The sequence below is a fragment of the Hyaena hyaena genome, unplaced genomic scaffold (assembly GCF_003009895.1).
Source record: "Hyaena hyaena isolate Hyena2069 unplaced genomic scaffold, ASM300989v1 scaffold_737, whole genome shotgun sequence".
Taxonomy (NCBI): domain Eukaryota; kingdom Metazoa; phylum Chordata; class Mammalia; order Carnivora; family Hyaenidae; genus Hyaena; species Hyaena hyaena.
In genome coordinates, this window is record NW_024081368.1 from 881497 (window position 1) to 904333 (window position 22837).

At 39.6% G+C, this 22837-nt stretch overlaps 1 protein-coding gene across 1 annotated transcript in view; it reads left to right on the forward strand.

The window, feature by feature from the left end:
• VPS13B (vacuolar protein sorting 13 homolog B) overlaps window positions 1–22837 on the forward strand; it is a 770486-nt gene that overhangs the window by 707513 nt on the left and 40136 nt on the right. Inside the window, exons 44-52 of the mRNA XM_039218135.1 lie at window positions 4476–4631; window positions 12887–13150; window positions 13836–13919; window positions 14097–14272; window positions 14758–14928; window positions 15294–15495; window positions 16650–16838; window positions 19126–19272; window positions 21271–21554. Of these exons, the coding sequence (XP_039074066.1) occupies window positions 4476–4631; window positions 12887–13150; window positions 13836–13919; window positions 14097–14272; window positions 14758–14928; window positions 15294–15495; window positions 16650–16838; window positions 19126–19272; window positions 21271–21554 (1673 nt within the window). The remainder of the gene's footprint in view (window positions 1–4475; window positions 4632–12886; window positions 13151–13835; window positions 13920–14096; window positions 14273–14757; window positions 14929–15293; window positions 15496–16649; window positions 16839–19125; window positions 19273–21270; window positions 21555–22837) is intronic.

Consider the following 22837-nt stretch of genomic DNA (forward strand, 5'->3'; position numbering starts at 1 on the left):
AAAAAAAAAAAGATTCTCTTTCACTCTCCCTTTGCCCCTCTCTCCCACTTGCTCTCTCAGTCTCTCTCTCAAATAAATAAATAAATGAAATTTAAATTAAAATAAATAAAATGAATAGTGAAATAAGTTTACAGATGAGCATCCAGTACCTTCATTTATATTTCAGATATAATTTTTAAAATTTGGTCTTCTCCTTTTCTTTCTCTTTCTTGGTGTATGTGCCCTATATTCCTAGATTTCATCCTGTTTTTCTTTCCTCTGTAACTCATTCAGGAATTCTGCCTTTGGAAGTGACTGTGGGTGGTCCTGAGAGCTGACCCCAAACCCCTGATCAGTAATTCAGTTTTAATTTTTATTTTCTATTGAAAAAGAAAAACTCAACAGAAAACTGTATATGCTCCCATTTGAGGTCTTTAGTGGAAAAACTACAAATTTAGTCTGGCTGCCAGTGCAGCCCTGGGCTGGGGTGGGGTTGGGGGGTGCAGGGCCTGCTGGGAAAAAAGGAAATGTAGTCTCCTGGGGCCTTCCAACAAGTGTGGCCACTGTACAACCTGCCTTATTGCTTAATTTCAGTTCCCATTGAGAAGTTCAAACAAGAACTGTTCCTATTTTGACTTTTCTTCCCTAATGGAAAGTATTAGACACTAGCTAAGTAGGCCAAAAAGAATGAAAAGACTGAATAGAAAAGATGGTAGAGGAAGTGAGTCAGTAAGGGAAACTTAATAGGAAAGAGGGGAAAGAAAATTTCCAAGTTGATAAGAGAACATAAAAGCACAATGGGCTCCAGGCACTAAAGGATAGTGATTTTTTTGCTAAGGCTGTTGCTTCATCTTCCTCATGTTTTCATGTTTCTGGCCCATCTTGCCTCTCCTCCTCACTAGTGCCCTCCTACCTCCACACTCCACTCTTAGCCTTCTTTCAACACACTGCTCCCCTATACAGAAGGCTTCGGTGACTACCCAAATATAATTCTTCAATAAAGCACAAATTCCTCACTTAGTACATCAGTGCTGGCCACAGTCTACATCTCCCTGTCTGACCTTATCCCTCACTACTGTTTATCATGTTCCCTTTTCTCTAGCCAGTCAAGACTATTGACTTAGCCCCCAAGCATACCTTCTGACTTTCACATCTCACATTGTCCTCTGGCCCAGAAAGGAGCCGTGATCTTTGCCAGTTGAAATCCTGTGGTAACTCTGAGACCCAACTGCTCCATGAAGCTCTCCTAATCATAGCAGCCTAGAGCAAGCCCCCCTTTCTCTAGACTCCTTGTACCATATTGTACCTCTCCCAGTGCCTCTTCTTTGTTTGTGCATGCCTTATTTTCCCTGTAAGATCATAAGCTCTTTGCAGGGCAAAGAACACAACTCTTCCTCCTTATTGCCTTACTTCCTCCATCGTGGCTAGCATATCACCTTATAGTAACTGAGTAAAAAAAAAAAAGCGCATTGATGAATGATAAAAAGAAAACTTATTAGAATCCAGTATTGTTGAAAACAAATTTCAACTTTTTGCCTGATTTGTTGTTCCTTCAGTATAGAAATAAAAGTAGACCTATGGGTATTCATGGAGACTTCAGTTTTCTATAACAGTGAAATTTAATCATTTGATCCAACAAGAATAGAACTTACCACGCTCACTTGGTGTCCGTGAGTATCAGCACTGCTGTCTGTAGTGTCTGGATCGGTCACTTGTGAGTATGAGGACCAAAGTCGTCTGGGCTTTCTCAGTTACTTTTTGTAGATTTTCTCTCTTAGGAATGTAATTCTTTTCATATATATATATATATATGTATGTATGTATCTAATAGTTCTCTCTTAGGAATGTAATTCTTTTCTTAATAAATTATATATATATATATATATGTCTGTATGTATGTATCTAATAGTTCCATAGATGCTTTTGACAGTAGAGCAAACATTACAAATATTCTACTGGTGATGCATGTGGGGAGAAGTGTTATGTGTTTTTCCCACCTAACTTTTCTGTGTGAACTAAATCCAAACATATCTGGATTTTCATAATTCACAGAAAATATCTACACCAACATTTCAAGAACAAATCGCTGCCAAGTGAAACCTGCCAGCATATTCCTTGGTGACAGTCCGTAAAAGCTGTGTACACAGAGTAAGCAGCTACCTAAAACTGAGCTCATATGCAAATGTGAACACTCTCCAATTAAAATTACATTGTGTACATTAAGTCTTTCTTCAGAGGCTGTGGAATTTTCAGGAAAAATATAGCCGAGCTTGACCTTAAGTACCTTGCCTCATTATTTTTTTGTCATTTCCAGCTACTAGTCTCTCCAAAGAAAACAACTTTCTTGTTTCTTTTAGTTTTGTGTGTGCCCTGAGCTTTTATTCCCAACTGGTGCTACAAAAAACTGAAATGGTTCCAAACACCACTATTGTTTTTCTTTTTTTTTTTTTTTTTCCTTCTGTAACTAATATTTAAAGATCAAAGATAACTCTGGTACTTTTATGTTGTAGAGTATATATAAGACCAAATTTTACCTAAAGGTATTTGCTGTCCAGGGTATTTTTTTCTTTTCTTTTCTTTTTTCCTTCTCTTTCCTTCTTTTCTTTCTTTCTGTTTTTCTCTTTCTTTCTTTCTTTTTTCAGCTGTTAGCTTTCTTCTTTAGAAATCATCTGAATGGTCGCTTCTTGATTTCACAGGGTCACTCGCAGATGTATGGAGGAAGAACTGGAGTGGGACCAAATTAAAAGCAGGGAGATGAGTTAGGAGGTTTTTAAAAAATAATTCAGTAAGGTATTTAAAAACTAAAATGAAGAAGAAAAAACTCTCCCATAACTTTCCACCAAAATCATAATGTGATGATCAGTACCTTGGGAAATTTTTTAATTTAAGTACTTTCTAAAGGCTCCTTCTAATGCTAAAATTAAAGAATAATGTTTCCATCAAAAGACTTTTTTTATCATAACAATTCCCATGTAAATTCTTAATGTATTCATTTTAAGGACCTATTATGATAGTGCTTATACAATATTTTTAAAATTTTATTCATTCTACTAATTGGGAAAATATTTCATAGGATTAGTCTTGGGTTCATTCTTTTAAAGAATTATATATATTGGGGCACCTGGGTGGCTCAGTTGGTTAAGGGTCCAACTTCAGCTGAGGTCATGATCTCACGGCTCATGAGTTCGAGCCCCGCATTGGTTCCTGTGCTGACAGCTCAGAGCCTGGAGCCTGCTTCAGTTTCTGTGTCTCCCTCTCTCTGCCGCTCCCCAGCTCGCATTCTCTCTCCCTCTCTCTCTCTCTCTCTCTCTCTCTCTTTCAAAAATAAACAAAACATTTTAAAAAATAATAAAATTTATGTATGATATGAAAGAAAACAGTGGGTTTGTATATCATATAAATGTTTTTCCAAAAATGTCAGTTTTATTTTCTTAGTAATTATATAGAGCATTGTTTATCTTCATTGTATCCTAAAGAAGCAGTAATTATCATATTGTTTTGGAATACTTATTCCAAAACTGATTTTCTTAGCTGTATTTAGTAAGTAGGAGTAGAAATAGAAAATACTAGGGTGTCTGGGTGGCTCAGCCAATTAAGCATCTGACTTCGACTCAGGTCATGATCTCAGAGTTCATGGGTTTGAGCCCCATGTCGGGCTCTGTGCTGTGCTGACAGCTCAGAGCCTGGAGCCTGTTTACAGATTCTGTACTTCCCTCTCTCTCTCTGACCCTCCCCTGCTCACGCTGTCTCTCTCTCAGAAATAAATAAAACATTTAAAAAAAATTTTTAAAGAGATAGAAAATACTTGATAATCATGAAAGAAATCTAAATATTACCAAAAGTGGTAGTACTGTATGAATAAATATGAATGTGAATCAGGAGACTGATTTGGTAAAACTGACAGCAAATACATGCTAGGAAAAAAAAAATAGAACAAAGACATTTTCTCATACTTTCAAATGTTGAAGGTAGTTCTAATTTGATATATGTGACCTCATAAAAACAGTATGTTGAATGAACTGCTTCCTCAAATTGCTATTTTGTTCTTCATCAAAAGCAAAAATAAAGAATAGCAATTTAGGGTCAAAAATAATGCCACAAATGAAATTTTGCTTTAATTACTGTCTAGCCATAAGAAGGAATAAACTATCAGCCAAGACCAATGTTCTTTGATCTCACATTTCAACCTTCTTGTCCTCCAGATGATTGAAATGGTCTTTTCGCAAATGTTCAACAGGCCTTTTACCATTTGATAGGACAATTATTTTTAAGAAGGTTTAAAATGTGATCTGGAAAACCGAATTGACTCTCTGTGGCATATTTGCTATTCTTAGCCTGGTTGAATAAGCTGGAAGTGGATGAATAATGCAGGTTAGAAAGAAAACAGATGCTAAATATTACAAATAGGAAGGTTTTCCAGCAATGAGACTTTCATTTTAGGACTAGATTTTTGTTGGCACTTTTGGCATTATGATGATTATTGTTTTTCTCTCCAGCTGTTACACATCTGTATTGAAGGTTGGGGCAATTGGCGTTGGTCAGAGCCCTTCAGTGTGGACCATGCCGGGACTTTTATTAGAACTATTCAGTACAAGGGTCGAACTGCTTCCCTCATCATCAAAGTTCAGCAGCTCAACGGAGTACAAAAACAGGTAGGTTCGTTGTGTTCATGACCCAGGCAGCTCTTAATTATTTGATATAATTAGTGGAAGGGAAACTTAAAGAAATGAAAATAGTTAATAAAAGTCCCAGTGGTATGCCTGGCTCTGCCTACTACTGCTGTGTGCAAGCTTGGTGATGATCCTGAGGAGGAGGATGGCTTCAGACCCTTTGTCTCACATCTTTTACAAGAGCTGCTAACGAGCAGTAAAATTTACTGATTTTAGTTTCGCCTCTTCTCCCTGTCACCACCTACCTTCTGGTGGAGGTGCTAATGAGCTGTGAAATGGCCAAAAGGCCTTTATTAAGAAGGAAGAGAAGCACAGGATGTTGGGGACTGTGGATAATCCAAAGGTGGATAACCAGGAGTTGGTTCTCATGCATATAAGAATGATCCTTGAGAGAGTGCTGTGATACCTCCCATGACAGAGTGGGCCTGGGTCTCCAGCAAACTTGCGTTTCCTAGGAGTTAATATTAACTGCAGTAAAAATTCACTACGGTCTAACTCTTGGCATATAAAACCTCAGCTCTCAGCACATATTTTTACGTATTTTGTGAAACTTCCTTTTGGCTGTTTTTGAAGTTCTAAGACTGCAAAGGGGAAAAAAAAAAAGTATCTGACACTTTTTTGTGTCCGTAAGATGTGAAAATGTGGTTTTTAAAAGATGTTTTTCAAGCATGGCGCATATGACAAGAGTAGAAAGAAAAAAAGGAAGTATTAAAATCTGAAAACTGGCTTCACTGCACACATAATAACTAGATTTGTCATAAGAGTTTGAACATATACATCAGCATCTGGATTATAGCAGTCTACCCAGAGCTTATGTGAATGGGGGACATGATAGAAACAGCCCCACAGTCTCTGGACAAGGGAAGCTTTCCTTAGCAGGCAACACAGGCTGCTCCATTGTCTGTACTTGGCAGATAGGAAGGAACGGGTGAGGTGAACAGTAGGACCCGTACCATATACGTCCTTAGTCTGCACCTAATCAGGGAGCTGGACTTCATGTTCTCATTACTATGGGCAACAGGAGTGCAAAGAATATAGCAGAAGAGTTTTCCCGATGAACTGACCATTCTTCAAGTAGTTGGTGATTACCTGCAATGAACAGAGTAAAGAGAAAGACACTATGTGACACAGTCTTCACTCTTAAATTACAAATTTATATAAACCCAACAATGTACATAACCGACAGTAAGTGTCAAGGACACTTAGAGGTTTCACTAAGAAGATCTGACTCAAGTTGGGCTTTAGAAAACATGTAGAATTTGGATTCAGAGAGGACATTCCAAGTAGGCAGTATAACATAAAGATAGGAATATGGGACCGATGGGTCTTCCTGGGGCTCGTGATGGAAGCAGCCTAGCCAGTGTGAGCTTTGAGCCAGAAAGTCCTAAGAACAATACGTGTCTCTGAACTTCATCTGCCTTCAGGACTCTCTTACTTGGATATGCTGTCAATAATACTCATTCTCTATGAATACGTTCTGCTTTTCTGATTCTGTCACTCATGGTCTTTCAAGAATGCCTTATCCACCTTCCTGTCACCAGCATGCCTAAGAAACGGTCACTCATCCATTTGAACACTCGACATGATAATAAGCTCATTATCTCACATGGCAGCCCTTTCCATAGTTGGTTACCTCCAGCTATACGTGAAGCTCTTCCCGTTTTGAGCCAAAATCTCTCACCATTTGGCCAGTTTATACCATTCATCAGAACTTCTGAGGCATACACAACTTGTGGTGAGGGTGTTCTAAGTTGTCTCTCCCTTGTATTACAGCCCTTCAGAAACATAAGGGAAGCGAGGATATTTCCCCTTTGCTGCCTTTTCTTGAGACCAGTGGCTCTAAAAGCTGCACATACATCAGAATCACCCAGAAGGCTTGTGTTAAAATATAGATGCTGGCTCCCAGCCTCAGAGTTCCAGATTCAGTAGGTCTTGGGTATGACGTGATAGTTTGTTTTTCCAGCAAATTCTGATGATACTGGTGCAGGGCTCACACTTTGATGGCCATTGCTCCAGTCTAAACTTTCCCAGTTCATTCAGCTCTTTTGAATATGGTTGCTAGAACAGTTACCCGTTAGTGGAATGGCAGAGTCACTCCGTTGAGAAACGGTTCTCATGGTATGTCCTGGGTTCACATCATAGCCAGCCCGGCTGTGTCCCCTTACTGCCTGTGTGATCTTCAACAAGTTGTTTAACCTCTTTGATCAATTTCCTGATCTGTGAAATGGGGATGGTGATTGTGTCTTTGTCACAAAGTTAGTGGGAAAATTAAATGAGTCTGTGTGACGTGTATGTGTGACAGTAGTGCCTGGCCCACTGTCATAACTCAGTAAATTATAGGTACAATTATGAAATATCCCCAGGCATGAGTAACAGTTAATGGACTTTGTTAATAAGAGTGCATCTTTCTTGCATAGATATTATGTATCTTTAAGGAATAATATTTCAAGGATAGATTAATACACATTGCAAGAGTCAAAAAAGTTGGCCATGAAAAGTACCTTTTTTGAAAAATTTCCCAAAATCTTACCTGCCTTTTTTGCCCTGATAATAAAAGATTTCTCAGCCTTACTATTTATTACCTGATATCTTGGGCAAATTTCTTATCCTTTCTGTGCCTCCATATGCCCTTTGTAAGAGAAAGCACCCAATAAATATTAGTTCCTTGTCATTATTTTTATGTTGACTGTTTTTAAATATTCCTAAAAACACAGAAAAGTCTAAGTAGAAAAGAAAAACTACCCATATTTCTGCCACCCAAAGGTAAATAGTGTTTTTTTCCACTTTTTTTCTATGCAGATATTTTCTAACCAACTTGAGATCTGATTGTAATTAGTTTTTCAGCTTGTTTTTTTCACTTACCATTATATAATGCTTATCTTCTCATGTTATCTGAAATTCCTGAACCATGTTCTTAATGGTTGCATAGTAATTTGCCTTATGATTGAAACGCATTTAGACATCCATCCCCTTGTTGCTGCACTTTTAGATAATTGCCAACTTGTTGCCATAATAAATTCTTAAACAAATATCTTTTTGTATACGTATGTATGTCCAAGTGTCTGTATCTGTCCTTAAAGTAATTTGCTATAAAATTTAATTACCTTAGCAAAGGATGCAAATGTTTTTGGGGTGCTTGATACAACTTCCCAGACTGAAAAGATATACTTTATTCTTTAACCAAAATTCATTGTTTTGTGTCACCAGATTCTTGCTAGGACCACATCAGTCCTTCAAGTAACTAAGTATATATATTCTTCCCAACTTTCTGCTGATTTTCTGAGTTTTTCTAACTATTAGCATTTCTTAAAAATCTTAATGCAAAGAGGGGTTCAAGTCAGACTAACAGAGATTTTCCATACATTAGAAGTTTAAGGAATCCTCTTCATCATTCTCTCTGTTAATATCAAATATACAGGATGTTATATGGAAACTAACTTGACAATAAACTATTCAAAAAAAGATATCAAATAGACAGATTTTTGGGCATCTGGTGCCAAATCACATTTCAGGATTTCCAAATGGTATTTGTACTATTTGAATGTTTTAGAATATTTTCTATAGGACTCCCTCTCACACTTTTCCCTGCTGGTATTCTATTATAATAGATGCTGTAATTAAAAAAATACATATCTAGCCAAACAAGAAAAGACTATTTGGAAAGCAGTAATGGAACCATAAGGCACCCTCCCGCTGCATGTACCCTTTTGAAAGAAGTGTCATCTTGTCCTGCACAAACAAGGAGGTCCATTTTCCATTCCCATTGTCATGGAAGGCACATACACACATAATTTATATTTTGAGTTTTAGAATGTATTGTCATAGGGGCGCCTGGGTGGCTTAGTTGGTTGAGCATCCGACTTTCGCTTAGGTCATGATCTCGTGGTTTGTGAGTTCGAACCCCGCGTCTCTGTGCTGACTGCCAGCTCAGAGCCTGGAGCCTATTTCAGAGTCTGTGTCTCCCTCTCTCTCTGATCCTCCCCTGCTCACGCTGTCTCTCTCTCTCTCTCTCCTAGAAATAAATAAAAATATTTAAAAAAAAATAGAATGTATTGTCATAGCCGATTGAGATTGGGCTCTAAATTAGGGCCATTTAAAAAACTCAGCAAAATAATTAAAATAACACAGAGCAGTTTGTTCAACCTAGAATGAAGCAAATGGAAAATGGTTTGTACTGGACCCAGGTAATGCTGAAAGTTTCAACAGACCGCCAACTTCAAAACAACTGCTACATATATCAAAGTTGTAAAAAGTCTGTCTAGTCTTCAGTTGGATTTAATTTTTTATTGTCAGGGTAATTTAACCAAAATTCAGATTTGCTCCAGCTAAAGTACATCAGAGACACAGGATTTCCTCAATTAGCCAGGTTGGGAAGGAAGATAGGAATCAAGGTTTCAGAAGAGCTTCGCGGATTCCTTCCTCTCTCACTTATTGGCCTCTTTCCTTCTACCCCACCTGGGCTAGGAAATCAGCAATAAACTGCAGCTGCCTAATTATGAAGCTCCATTTGGGGAGGTGAGTGTGTGCAGCTCCCTGATGTACCTTAATTGCATTAACATGTCCCTGGATGATGGAGAATTGGCTAGGGCACATTTCAATGATGCCATTTGGTTATCTGGACCCTGCCTTTCTTATACACCTCTCATTTCTCCAGTTGAATGAAAACTGACCACATACAAAATCTCCAGAACTTTCTACGTTATGCAGCTACCCCTGTACACATATTGGCTTCCACGTTTCCCATCCCCTCATTGAGGAAAGCTTTACCACTCTAAAAACTTAAGTGTATATATGTATGTATGTATGTATGTATGTATATTTGTATCTTTATACATACACTTTTAATCATGACTAAGATATCATTTTCCAGTGCATCTGGTGTTCTGGAGTTATTCTTTAATATCACTATTCTTCTTGGCACTGATCTAATAAGAGTTCTGAAACCTGCTAAGTGAAATCACATGTGGAAATCTTCAATACACATCTTTGTGGCTTTGGGGAAAGAGGAGAATTAGTGTGAAACCTGGAAATGTGTATTAAAGAGAAACCCTACATTAAAAAAAATTAAGTAGCTGTCTTCAACTGATAAATTAATCTTGAAATTCTAACCATAATTTTCAAAATAAAGGCATTGTAAGTGTTGCCACTTTGAAGAAAAGCAGACATGGCTCGCACTGAACCCTGCGTGGATGCAGCCATGGAGAACACCACGCTGAGGAGTAGCCATGTTGGATTTTCCTTCATCTAAGTAGCCTTCCCTCCCTGGCCACTTTTAAGGGTTTTCTTTTTATCAAATTTGAAAGCTTATTTAACAGGCTTTATAGTTGAAAATGAAACTATAAAACCCCACCAAGAGGATCTTTGTCTTTGGACAAAGTGAGTCCCAGATGGTTGCAGAGATTCTGTGGTTTCTGGGAGAGACAGCAACATTCTCTTCTAAGTCTCATGGGGCCCAAAGGTTCTGAAGCAGGAGCAGTGTGCATACATCCAGGCCTGGGCACACCAAGAGTAAGGACAGAATTAAATACTGCCTCAGAGCTTTCACGTGTTTGTTTAAAGTTAGGCGATGCTAAGGGCTCATAAGACCATGAATGCCTGGTAACCCCTAGCACATGCTAAAGAAAAGCTTGCCTGCTAACTTAGGACTCATGGTCCAATTGACTTCTGTGTTTGTTACTGAGAAAACATTGTTTTAAAAGATTATTATGGCAGACTACCTAGGAGTAACGTGCTAATGCCATTTGAAAAAACAATGACATTTTATTTTTGGTCTGTCAATCTAGCAGGTTTGTTTTGGGTAAATAGTTCATTCACAAATAATCATTCATGTTTATTTGTATAATAGTAGTTTACTTACAAAAATGTTTACAAAGTACTCTTAGTCACATAGGAAATGTATCACTTAGGATGTTTTCAGTTTCAAGTAACAAAAATCAGCTTTTTAATCTTTCTAGTAAGTTCATGAGGCAGAGACTATTCTTCTTTTACATTGATTATCTCACATAATAAGAATGACAAAGGCGAGTTAGGTGTTGGTTAATTAAGCAGCTCGGTGGTGCTGTATCTGCTGCTCTGTTATCCTGTTGGATTTGCCTTTTTTTCTTAAAATGGCTACAAATATATATCCTCTCATAACATCTTCCATGACAGACAAGAAGCGGGACTTTCTCTTCTCAACTTGTCTTCCTCATCAAGGAGTAAAATGTTTCCCAGAGCCTTTTAACAGTCTTCCCTTTTCATACTGTTAGCCAGAGAGCATGCCATGTTCACCTCTAGAGTAATCATTGGCAAAAGAGCCTAGTATTACCAGGATTAGTTTTTTCCCAATTATAATAGATTCTGGAGTTTGTGGAGGTGTCCACCTTTGACAAGTAATTTGCTGCTTTTTGAGACCCAAACCAAATGAGGGTTATTAATATCAAGGGAAAATGAGGGACCACTTGTTTAGAATGGAACCAGTGGGATCTACCACATTCACATTATGATGGGCACTTTTTATTCTTTACTATGGTTTCTACATTTTCTTAATTAGTAGGTATTAATTTTATAAAAGACAGAATTTGAGAGTGATTATCGGCACGGACTCTAGGCCAGAGAGTCTGGGTAACGTCAGGCAGGTTATCCATCATCGCTGTGCCTCTGTTTTCCCTTCTTAAGATCACGACTCATATAGCACCAATTTTACATGGTTGCTGTGAGAATAAAAGAGTTAATTTGTAAAAATGAGTACACACACATATATGCGGGTGTGCATATGTATGCAGAGAAAGGGAGGGAGAGATTTATTTTAAATTGGCTCACACAATTATGGAGGCTGAAACCCAGAAGAGCTGATGTGTAGTTTCAGCCAGAAATCCAACAGGCTAAAGACCCAAGAAGAGCTGATGTTTTTTTGGTCTGTGTCCAAAGGCCAGGAAAGACCAAAGTCTCAGCTCATTTGGAAGAATCCATCTTACTTAGGCTCTTTGTTCTATTCAGGTCTTCAGTTGACAGGATGAGGCCCACCCACATTAGAGAAGGCACGCTTCTGTACACAGTTTACCAATATGCTGTGAACCTCACCCAGAAACACCTTCACAGGCACACTCAGAATAATGCTTCATCAAATATCTGTGCAGCCTGTGGCCCAGTCAACACATAAAATTAACCATCATATCCTTAAACCTATGAGTAAGCCACATATCTGTGTGTGTGTGTGTGTGTGTGTGTGTGTGTGTGAGAGAGAGAGAGAGAGAGAGAGAGAGACTGAGATTAGTAGTTTTATAATCTGGGAAAAAATACTACAAAGAAGAAAATCCAGTATATGAAAGTCCTTTATTTTCCAGTCATGGTGAATATTTGTATCACAGAGAAATTCACTGCATAGGAATAAATTTTGCGTTATCTTTTCGGTTTCAACCAATTTCAGAGACATTTCTTAATGCCTGTTATAAACTATACCCTTAGCTGGTTGACAAATTGGGTAATCCATGGGTTTAATGGATAATTCTGCATCTTTTACAAAAATACATGCTTCTACTCTATGGGGAAAACCTGAATAAAATGAAATATAATTAGGCATCTGAGTTAAAAATTGTTTTTTTATTATCAGTTTATAAAGTGTTCTCTTATTACATAAGACTGCAAGAAACCCTTGGAAACCAGCCTTGAGAATACATAAATCACCAGTTGGCCTCTCAGCCACCAGAGCCAGTCTTGTGTTCAACCCTCATCCTTTTTTGACTTCCACATTAGGTGACACCACTAACTACCACATCCTGGTCGGTCTCTGCTCTTGGAGCTTCAGCAGTACCACTTCTCCTGTTTACCTCCACCCACCTTTGCCTCGTCTTCTCCAGCTTCTTGCCCCTGAATCTGGCCCTAAACTGTTGGTCAGTTGCTAGTTTAAACCTCCACCTCTTTTCCAGGTCAACTATCTTTTTATCTGTGCGCATTGGCAAAGCTTTCATTCCATAGGTCTTTTATCTCCAGCCCTACCTCACTCTTCAAGCACACAACCAGTATTTCTAGCTGGATGTAGACCCTGCCTGTGCCTGCCCTTTGAGTGCTGTAAACTCAACATGACCAAAGCAAATATGACCAAGTCTTTTTGTATGCTGTAAATAAGGTAATGACTTCATTTTCTTTCTGTTAAAACCCACAAGTTTACTATCAGAACAGTTACATGTTTCCAATTCATGAAATATGAATTGATGAAGCTTTATTTATTTGTTTATTGTTTGTTTATTATCTTTTAGATTATCATCTGTGGAAGACAGATCATCTGTAGTTACTTGTCTCAAAGTATAGAACTAAAAGTTGTTCAGCATTACATTGGTCAAGATGGACAAGCCGTGATTCGAGAACATTTTGACTGCCTCACAGCCAAGGAGAAATTACCTTCATACATACTAGAAAACAGTGAACTGACAGAGTTGTGTGTAAAGGCCAAAGGAGATGAAGACTGGTCAAGAGACGTGTGCTTGGAATCTAAGTCTCCTGAGTATAGCATTGTCATCCAGGTATAAGAAGTAGTATAATCTGGAATAGAGCAGCTTTAAAATTAAAATTTCTCATTATTCTCTCTATTCAGTATAGCACTTTATTTAAAAACTGACCTGTACAAAAGAGGGAGATCTGAAATAATATAAAAAGACTTTGAATGTTGCTTCTCAAAGTGTTTCCTCCCATCCCACAACCACACAGTTGTATCAGCTCCAGGAGTTCTTAGAGCGAAGACGCTACCCCTTTCAGGTAGAAGCAAGTTACATCTTGAGAAAGATCTTGACGCACCAGGGCTTGAGGTGGGGCTGTGGGGGAGGGGGAGAAGGGATGGTGTCCTCCCCATTTGAGAATCTTTGTAATGGACCCTTAATTTCTTACCTCTTCCTTGCCCTCCACCGTCATCACTTTCATTCCCACGAGGGACAAATCTTCTCAGCCATTCTCTCACCTGGTCTTGTATCAGCCTCTCTTCATACCAGATCCCTTTGTCTTTAAAAAAGCATTGTCTTCGTTGACTCACTGCACATTCACTTTATGCCATAATGAAATCTGTTTTTGCTTAGTTATTCTTTGTTTTTAGTGACTTTTTTCTATAACTTTAAACTATTTAATCCTCCAAACAGCCATTATATCTATGCCTCGTTTTGATTAATTAATAAACTGTTTAGTGTTTAATAGAAGCCTTTTCAACCTCATATGCAGGTGCCATCTTCAAAGAGTTCCATTTTTTATGTCTGGTGCACAGTGTTGACATTAGAACCCAACTCTCAAGTGCAACAACGAATGGTGAGTGCTTTCCAATCCTAAAATATGGTATATGACTCTGACCTCTCCTGTTCTGAAATAAATTAAGGTCAGAGTGACCCAGAGAAGAGATTTATTACAAGTTTGTTTCAGCATCAAACAGCTGGAATACTGCAACAAAGCAAATATGAAAGTTGTTCTGTCCTTTTATTTTTATAGATTGTGTTCAGCCCTCTTTTTATCATGAGAAGTCATCTTCCAGACCCCATTATCATACATTTGGAGAAAAGGAGTCTGGGATTGAGTGAAACACAAATTATTCCAGGAAAAGGACAGGAAAAACCACTGCAAAACATAGAACCTGACCTTGTACATCACCTAACATTTCAAGCAAGGTACTGGAAAAGTCCTTACATTTTCCCAAGAGAGATTCAGTAGAAAAGCAACTTAGTACTATTGAGGGGAAGAAGGAAGATAGAATTTTTTGCAGGGTTCCTTATGAGAATGTTAGTTTAAAATTGCCCTGCTTAGTGTTCTCTTATGCTCCTCAATAGTTTTGGATAAAATTCAGCCTCTTTCATTAAACTTAGAAATAAACAAGAGGGATCGGAAAATTTAATTGATACGTAATTTCTCTAGTGGAAGAAGAGGTGAATAGAGCTCTCACCCAAGCACGTGGGGGAGTGGGGGCAGGGAGAAGGGGCAGGGCCCATATCCTCCAAAAAAACGGTGTTACCAATTCCTAAGTCACCAAAGAGTGCCTCAACCTCACAAAGAAGTATTGGTCTGTAATACATCTATAGTTAGATTTTTTTCAATAAATTGTAGACCACTTTAGAAGTCTGATATGTACTCCTGTTTTTTCCTCTCCATCGCCTAGAGAAGAAGATGATCCCTCACACTGTGCCGTCCCCATCTCCACATCCCTCATTAAGCAAATCGCCACTAAGGTACACCCTGGAGGCACAGTGAATCAGATCCTTGATGAATTCTATGGGCTGGAAAAGTCCCTTCAACCCATATGGCCCTATAATAAAAAGGATTCTGACAGGTAATGTTTTCTTTTGCTGCAGTCTTTTTCTACAAATATTTCTCAATATTAATAAATAAATGACCATTCACCAAAATGTTAGATATCATAAAAGTTGTTTTTAAAAAGAAGACATTTGCACACATTAATCCAATTCTGACCTTCTGTTGTCTGGGTAGATGTATTTTGTAGACTGCTTTACTCATAATCTAGAACATAATTGCATGAAAAATTTCTTTCTCTTGGATGTAAATTCAATGTTGGATGAGTCTAGTGTGAAGAGGTGTCATACAAGAGCGTTGTGTGTCTGGAATCCTTAAACATATTTCATGAATACTGAAGTCATCATATTTCATTGAGTCTCTTGGATGTGGTATTTGGAACAGGAATGAACAGCTGAGTCAGTGGGATAGCCCAATGCGAGTGAAGCTGTCAATCTGGAAGCCATATGTTAGAACCTTGTTGATAGAACTTCTACCCTGGGCCCTGCTTATCAATCAGTCCAACTGGGACCTCTGGTTATTTGAAGGAGAGAAGATTGTTCTACAGGTTCCTGCTGGCAAAATTATTATCCCTCCTAATTTTCAGGTACTATAACTTTTTTTTTAGCTAATATGAATTCTTTTCTTTCAACAGCCTTTATTCTGAGGTTGCATTTATGTTCTTAACAGAATCAGTTGTAGAAAACTGTTGTCTTAGATGCATGTGTAAGGGGTATGGAATGTTCTTTGATATTCAAAGACATTTCAGATGTCTTATTTTTCCCCCTTCAGCAGTATTCACGCTTGAGTTATCATTAAATGTGATAACTTCTACTAGTTACATTTTCATTTTCATTGTGTACAGGATATTTGACAAGCATTAGGATTGGCCTGCCCAGGGTATGTTAAGGATATAAATTCATATTCTGTGCTAACCCACTCCCTAGATAGATTTGTGGTTCTTGCAGAAATTCTCTGGGATCTGCAAGATGGGTAAGAATCAAGGATTTCTGAACAACTATTTTTGTCAGGGCCCCTTTTCCTTTATAAGTGGACTTGTATATCCATAATCATAGATGTCCCATCACCCAGTCATTGATAATAACAATATGGAGTCATTGCTGGCACAGGGGGAAACCCTAATATGAAACAGAATTTCACAGCAAGACTGTACTCCATCACAAGAGAACTTTCTTGATAAGGCTAACCCATTTCAAGAAAGTACATAAATCTATAAGAAAACAGGATACAAGGAACTCCTAAATAAAATGTTTTCCTGGTGGGGAACAATTGAAGAGTACTTTTTTTGAGCTACAGTTCATGAACATCTTTATTCAATTGCATTTTCCTGGGGTTTTTTCTTTTCTTTTCTTTTCTTTTTTTTTAATAATCAGATGATGTTACCTTATGGAATTGGAATGCTGACCTACATGTACCTAAGGGTGCATATTATTCTTTTGTCAAATGAAATGAAACCCTTAGTTTTTAACTCTTTGTTATTTATAGGGGAGCCACAGTTTGGGTTGGGTGTTTTTCCCCCTTCCATAAATATGAATTCCATTGTGAATCAAAGAAAACATTGGGAACTCATTGGGAACTACAATAAAATGTATGTTGCCATTACAAAAACAAAAACAAAACCCATAAAGGGATTTGGTTGCCTAAGTAGACCTATTATATAATATAAAAAATTCCTGTGAATTGAGGTAAAAATATCAAAGTTAAGAAAAATACTTTATAATTGAGGCATTATTTTTCCAGGAAGCTTTTCAAATTGGAATATACTGGGCAAATACAAACACTGTGCATAAGTCAGTGGCAATTAAACTGGTCCATAACCTGACATCTCCAAAGTGGAAAGACGGAGGTAATGGTGAAGTTGTGTCATTGGATGAAGAAGGCTTTGTGGATGCTGAAATAAGACTCGGTGCTTTCCCAGGACATCAGAAGGTAGGATCAAAGTCTGCGTGGCTCAGAGGAAATAGCATGCCTACCCCTCAACCTGTTTAAAATGAGTCTACCCATTTCTCTTTCATCCCTTTTTGGTTATGACTTGCTCTAGACAATTTATAACAGTGAAACATGTGATTTCTTAGACCTCTCTCTTATACAGGGATTTTTTTTTCCTTTACCAGTGATAAAAGCCGTGTCACATAATTTATCCAATAACCACTCTATTTCAAAACACTCAGCAGTCATTTGATTGATCGTATGTGGGGGAAAAATGAACTTATTCCAAAATATCCACAAATTGTACTTGGCCTCCTTTTCTTAGAGCAGGAAGTACAGTTGCTGACATTCTGAGCACTGAGTGAAAGGACAAACCCCCTGTAGCAAAGGTTATGTTCCTGGAAAGGGGCATCCTGAGCAAAATCCACTTTGATTTTCCCACAGAGCCAAATGTCACAAGGGAGTTATATTCCTTAACAGCGGACTGGCACCCATGTCTTTAATGATATGAATACAGAAAACATACTCAATCAGTTATTTAGCTAAATACAAATGGTGCGTGGTCTTCATCAATCTTTTCTAAAGTCTATGAAAACCAATTAAGTTGAAGAACATACTAACAAATTACAGCAACCTGTATATATGAAAGTTCAATATCATAGCGTACCTTGTCAAGGTCTCATGCTGTACTTCATAATATCTTCGTTATTTTAGCCCTCCCATATCAGAAGAAGAAGGGCTACTTCATCATACTGGTGTGATTTAGAGTGACCTTTCTCTGGGGAGAAGTTAGATTTTGACAGGCATCTTTGAAGAGCCTCTTGAAAAAAATGTTAGGGTCATTTGGTGACTTTTTAAAAATAAATTTCTCTATACAAAGAAGTTGGTTTCTCTTCAGTATTCAAGGCTGGTATCCATTTCCTCAGAGTTGTCTGGGCAACACATGTTTATATTCTGCCAGCCAAAATACTGTAACATGGGTGTAAATGGCAAAGAGCTGTAAGCGTGAATCACCCAAAGCTGAATAGTTGTAAGTTGAGAACAACCATCAAAACCTGGAAAAAACAGTCATTCCATACAGTCCACCCAATACCTCCAGCACCTCACAAAGTGGCCACAGCAAATGTGGAATAAATGTGGGTGAGTGAATGGACTGTTGGAAAATATATTTTTACATATATTTATGTCATTATTCTTTCCTAGTGATTCTCAAACTTTTTAGTCTCAGGACCCCTTTACTCTCTTAAAAACTATTGCAGACCTCCAAAACCCTTTTGTTCGTGTGGGCTATAGCTATTGATTGCCATCAAATGAGAAATTAAAACAAAACCTTTAGACCCCAAGAATACACAAACATATATTCCGTGTGTGTGCCGTGACAGTATGACACCATAGGTCATATAACCCCTGGAAAACTCCACTGTACATTCATGAGGGAAACCGTTTGGGAAAGACAGTAGTGTCTGGGTATTATTATATAAAAATAGTTTTGACCTTTGGACACCCTGGAAGGATCTCAAAGACCTCCCCTCCGCCCCTGCCCACACACAAGGGTCCCAGGCCACACTTTGAGAACGGCTGTCCTGACATCAGCATTGGCTAAGTGGGCCTCTCCTCTGAGCAACAGTCCATCATACAACATGGTAAGGTAATGAGATGATACCCACAGAGGTTAAGAGCTGCACCGTAGGCCCCGACTTGCTTGGTTTTCAGTCACAACAAGACCTCTCTGTCTTGTTGACCTTGGGCAGGTGACATAACCTCTTTGAGCCTCATTTCCCTCTTCTATAAAATGGAGTCAATAGTAGCCCCACGTGAGGCTCCTGTGAGTTAGCATGCATGAATGCCTATGACGAGTGGAGCACAGGAAAGCAGGACACGAGCGCCACTCAGGGCTGCTCCTGGGACTCCCGTTGGCCCCTTCCAGGCCTTCAGTGAGGTAGCTGTGGGGGGAGCATGAGGAAGAGGAGGAGAGCTCAACTTCGCGTTGAAAACATGAGTGACGTCTCTTGATGTTCCTACATAGATACTTTGTGAGGGAATTGGCTAAATAGCTTGGAAACACCAGAAATAACCAGTGCACAAGGATGCGTGTTGTAAATAGCGGCCCCTTTGGGGGTGGGACGTCTTTGAGACTGAAGGGGGCCTCTGATAAATACGCTGGAACAAAAGGTAAAATTGGTACTGTTGTGGGCAAACCAAGAGATAAAATGACCCTTTAAAAAGCAGACATTTTTAGATGCCTTATAATATTTTGAAAATCACTCTTTCCTCACTTGTCTTGCAGTTATGTCAATTCTGCATCTCCTCCATGGTTCAGCAGGGTATACAGATTCTTCAGATTGAAGACAAGACCATGATAATCAACAATATGCCATATCAGATATTTTATAAACCCCAATTATCTATCTCCAAATCCCACTCTGGAACGGAGGTAAGCATCTCACGGCATTATTGATTTGTCTTCAGTTTTGAGAAATTAGCATTAAGTAAGATTAATTTTTTAGCCTAGAAAAAAGAAGGAAACTAACACTGAAGTCAGGTCAAGAGAAATTTATTTTTTATCGAATTAAAACCACAGATGTCGTGGTTAGCTCTTCCCAGGTGATGAATGAGCACGAATCCCACAGAGCAGCGGGTCCACACACCCTGCCGGATTCGTGCTGCTGTGTCCAGCTGCCCGGAGGCCAGAGGCCGCTGCGCACTTGGCTTGCACGCTCGCTAAAGCCAGGCCCCGCCAGTGGGGCAGTGGGCCTGACGTCTGGCTCCTGGGTCTCATGGAAAAGAGCATCTGCCTCGCAGGCTGCGGTGCTGGGAGGAGCCGTGTGGGCACAGGGCTGGGCCCCGGCCGAGCCACGCGTGCGAGGGCCCTGACTTCTCTGCCCACGAGGAGAGCAAGTGTGAAAAGGCACCAGCTCATTTGTGTGAGCATCCCACAGGCAGAATATGCAGAAAATAAATCCAAGAAAGATTTTGGAGTCTCTTCTTTATACAGTTAAAATGAACGCTTCTATTTCGAGGGAGTAAGGAGATATTTTAAAAGGGCTTAAAACAGGATCTGCTAAGTGGTAAGCTGTTGTTTTATGCTATTGAAACCATCACATAGGAAACTATTTTCTTTCTTTACCTCTGTCTGCATTTATATTTATCCCTTTCAGCTCCTAAAAATTACATTAGAACAGCAGTGTAGGATGAAAGTCTTACTCTTCTAAGCTTACGGTGCATTATAGTATTTACAAATATGTCCAAATAATAGAATTCCATCTGGTTCTTTGAAGTATCAGTAGAATAACTATGTGACCAGAAGTGCCTGCTGGGGAAATCGAGGTCAACAATGTTTCCATTTTAGGTGAGGCTTTGGCAAGAGAATCTGCATGTGTGCAGATAATTCTCCTGCTCCTCCCCACCCTGGGCCTTCCCGAGACATTGGGTCAGGGCTTTCCATGCTGACAGTTCTTCATCTGAAAATAGGTATAATTTTGCATTCCTTACAGGTTTTTGGTGACAATTAAATGAGCTAATATGAGTAAAGAGGGCAGGCAGTCAGGAAATGGTAGTAGCCGGCAACCACCACAACACCAGCCTCCCAGTGAACTCCTGATTTGCCTCAGCTCCCTGGAGAAGAGGGGAGGGCCCACGTACTTCTGGGCAGCTGAGGAGTGTCCCCTTTTTCAACCCTACCCTGCTTCAGGCAGGTGTAGGAATTATTTCTCAAGGCATGATAATCCCTAGCCTCTCAGGGAGATGGGTGGAAGAGTGGGAAAACCACCAAACAGGAAGCAGGAAGCCCGGCTCCATCTGGGCTTCGCCACTCACTGTCTTTGTGATGGTGGACAAGTCGGCAGCTCTCTGGAAAGCAGCTTCCTCAGATGTGAAAGGGGAGTTTTGAATAAAGTATCTCTAAAGGTCCTTTTCAAGTCAAACTTCTGAGACTCTCTAATGTGCCAGAAACCCTGTGGAATTTCAGCTGAGGGCTGGGATCAGAGTTCTCTCCGCCCTCCTGAGCCTTACACAGAGCTTGTCTTCTGACCGTTCTGTGTCTCATCCAGCTGCCTTCTTCTCAAGGCCCCTCAGAGCATGCGGGGCTTTCAGTTCGGTCATACCCACCCAAGCCTGCAGCTTGTCTACCCTGACGGCCCCTGGGTTTTGCCAGTCCTTGGGGGACATTGGGAACTTTGCCTCACCTTCTAAATCACCCTGGCCTTATCATATTTCATTATGCCTAGAAAAGCAGACCCTGCTCCCACTGTTTGTAATGGTCTCATTAGGGCTTTCCCATGGGAATGGGATTCCAACCTGCCCATGTCCCCCACCTGGCCACCCCCTGAGACTACACGTTTATGGTTTCTTAGAAGCTGTGCTTTCAAAAGCTTCACTTCTCTCTGTTGGTGCAGTAACTGTGCTCTCTCGGCATTGTCTTTTCTTTTTTCAGTATTTTCACGTTCCAGACAGTACCACTTTCAGCATCTGCCCGGGTAGAGAGCAGCCTGCCGTGAAACCCAGCTCCCTTCCTTGCTGGGACCTAATGCCTGATAACAGCCAGTCGCCACTGGATGCGTCCCTGCTACAGAAACAGATCTTGCTGGCCTTCTCTCCCGCCTCAGGGGCCAGCGGCTCACAGTGCTGGAGCCTGCCCGCTATAGTTAGACACGAGTTTCCCAGACAGAGTGTAGCCGTGCCCATCGGAAGCTGTGGGGAAAATGGATTCTGCACCAGGTATTTTACCTCTGTGTGAATGCCCTTCTTCGCTTGTGGCCATGGCTCTACATCAAGGCTCCAGGAGAGACAGGAGAATGGCTGCAGTCTCACCACATGTAAACTAGGCGTTGCTTTTATTGTTTTTATTTCTAATACTTATTTATTTTTGAGAGAGAGAGTACACGAGCAGGGGAGGGGGAGAGAGAGAGATGGAGACACAGAATCCGAAGCAGGCTCCAGGCTCTGAGCTGTCAACAAAGAGCCTGACAGAGGGCTCGAACCCATGAACCTGGAGATCGTGACCTGAGCTGAAATCGAACACTTAACTGACTGAGCCACCCGGGCACCCCAGGTTTTCCTTTTCTTTTTAATGGCTTCTCGACATTGTACACAATTGGGCAAACATTGTGATCACATATGGGTTGCCACAGTGTTCTACTGATGAGATTTTTCCCTCGGGCAGCTTATACTGGAGGGAAATGACGGTGTTTGTAGCGCAGGATAGCAGCAGTTCATCAAAATGAAAAGACAGCCTTCTATGATGACTTCTTAGCCTCTGTCAAGGGTTAAAATAGGAGAAAGTCAAGTTGGAAGACCTTTTTCCTTTCCCATATTTTATGTCTACTTCAAAATGGAGTTTTTCTTTAAAAGTCATTAGCAGAGATAACTTAGATAAACACAAGTCACAGAAGACTCAGTTCTGTGGTTGTTCCTGCACGCAAGTTACTCCAATTACCGATTACCAATTATGCAAATAACAACCACAGAATCAAGCCAGAGACTGTAATGGTTTGTTCATACTGGACTTTTATTTTGTGGTTGTTTCGCATGCAATACGTCCTTTCTGTAGCTGTCAGGAACAACTTATTTATGGCATATGCAAAAAGTACAAAAGAAAACATACTGTGATCTTACTAGAGGCACCTTTTTCCCGGGATTGTACATTTACAGACTCCAGTTGAGATTTGAGCTATTCTCACTTTCTGATGTCAGCAGGGATTTCTAGTAGTAATATTTTAAAAGATAACTTCCTAACTCACGTTATCCATAATAGTAAGGCCCTGGTCCCTACACATATCCCTTCTTCTTTCACAACATTCAGAAACATCCTGATTTTATAAACACTTTTCATCCCCGATTCTGGAGAGGAGTGGTTATATTTATTATTCTGGCTGGAGAAGTTAAGTGTGGTGAGTTTAAGGAAGTGTTTTTGAAAGTGATGTGAACCTATGTCGAGAAAACAAAATTTATTTTTAAAATGGAAAGACAAAATTTAAAATAAAATTGCATTTGGAAATGAT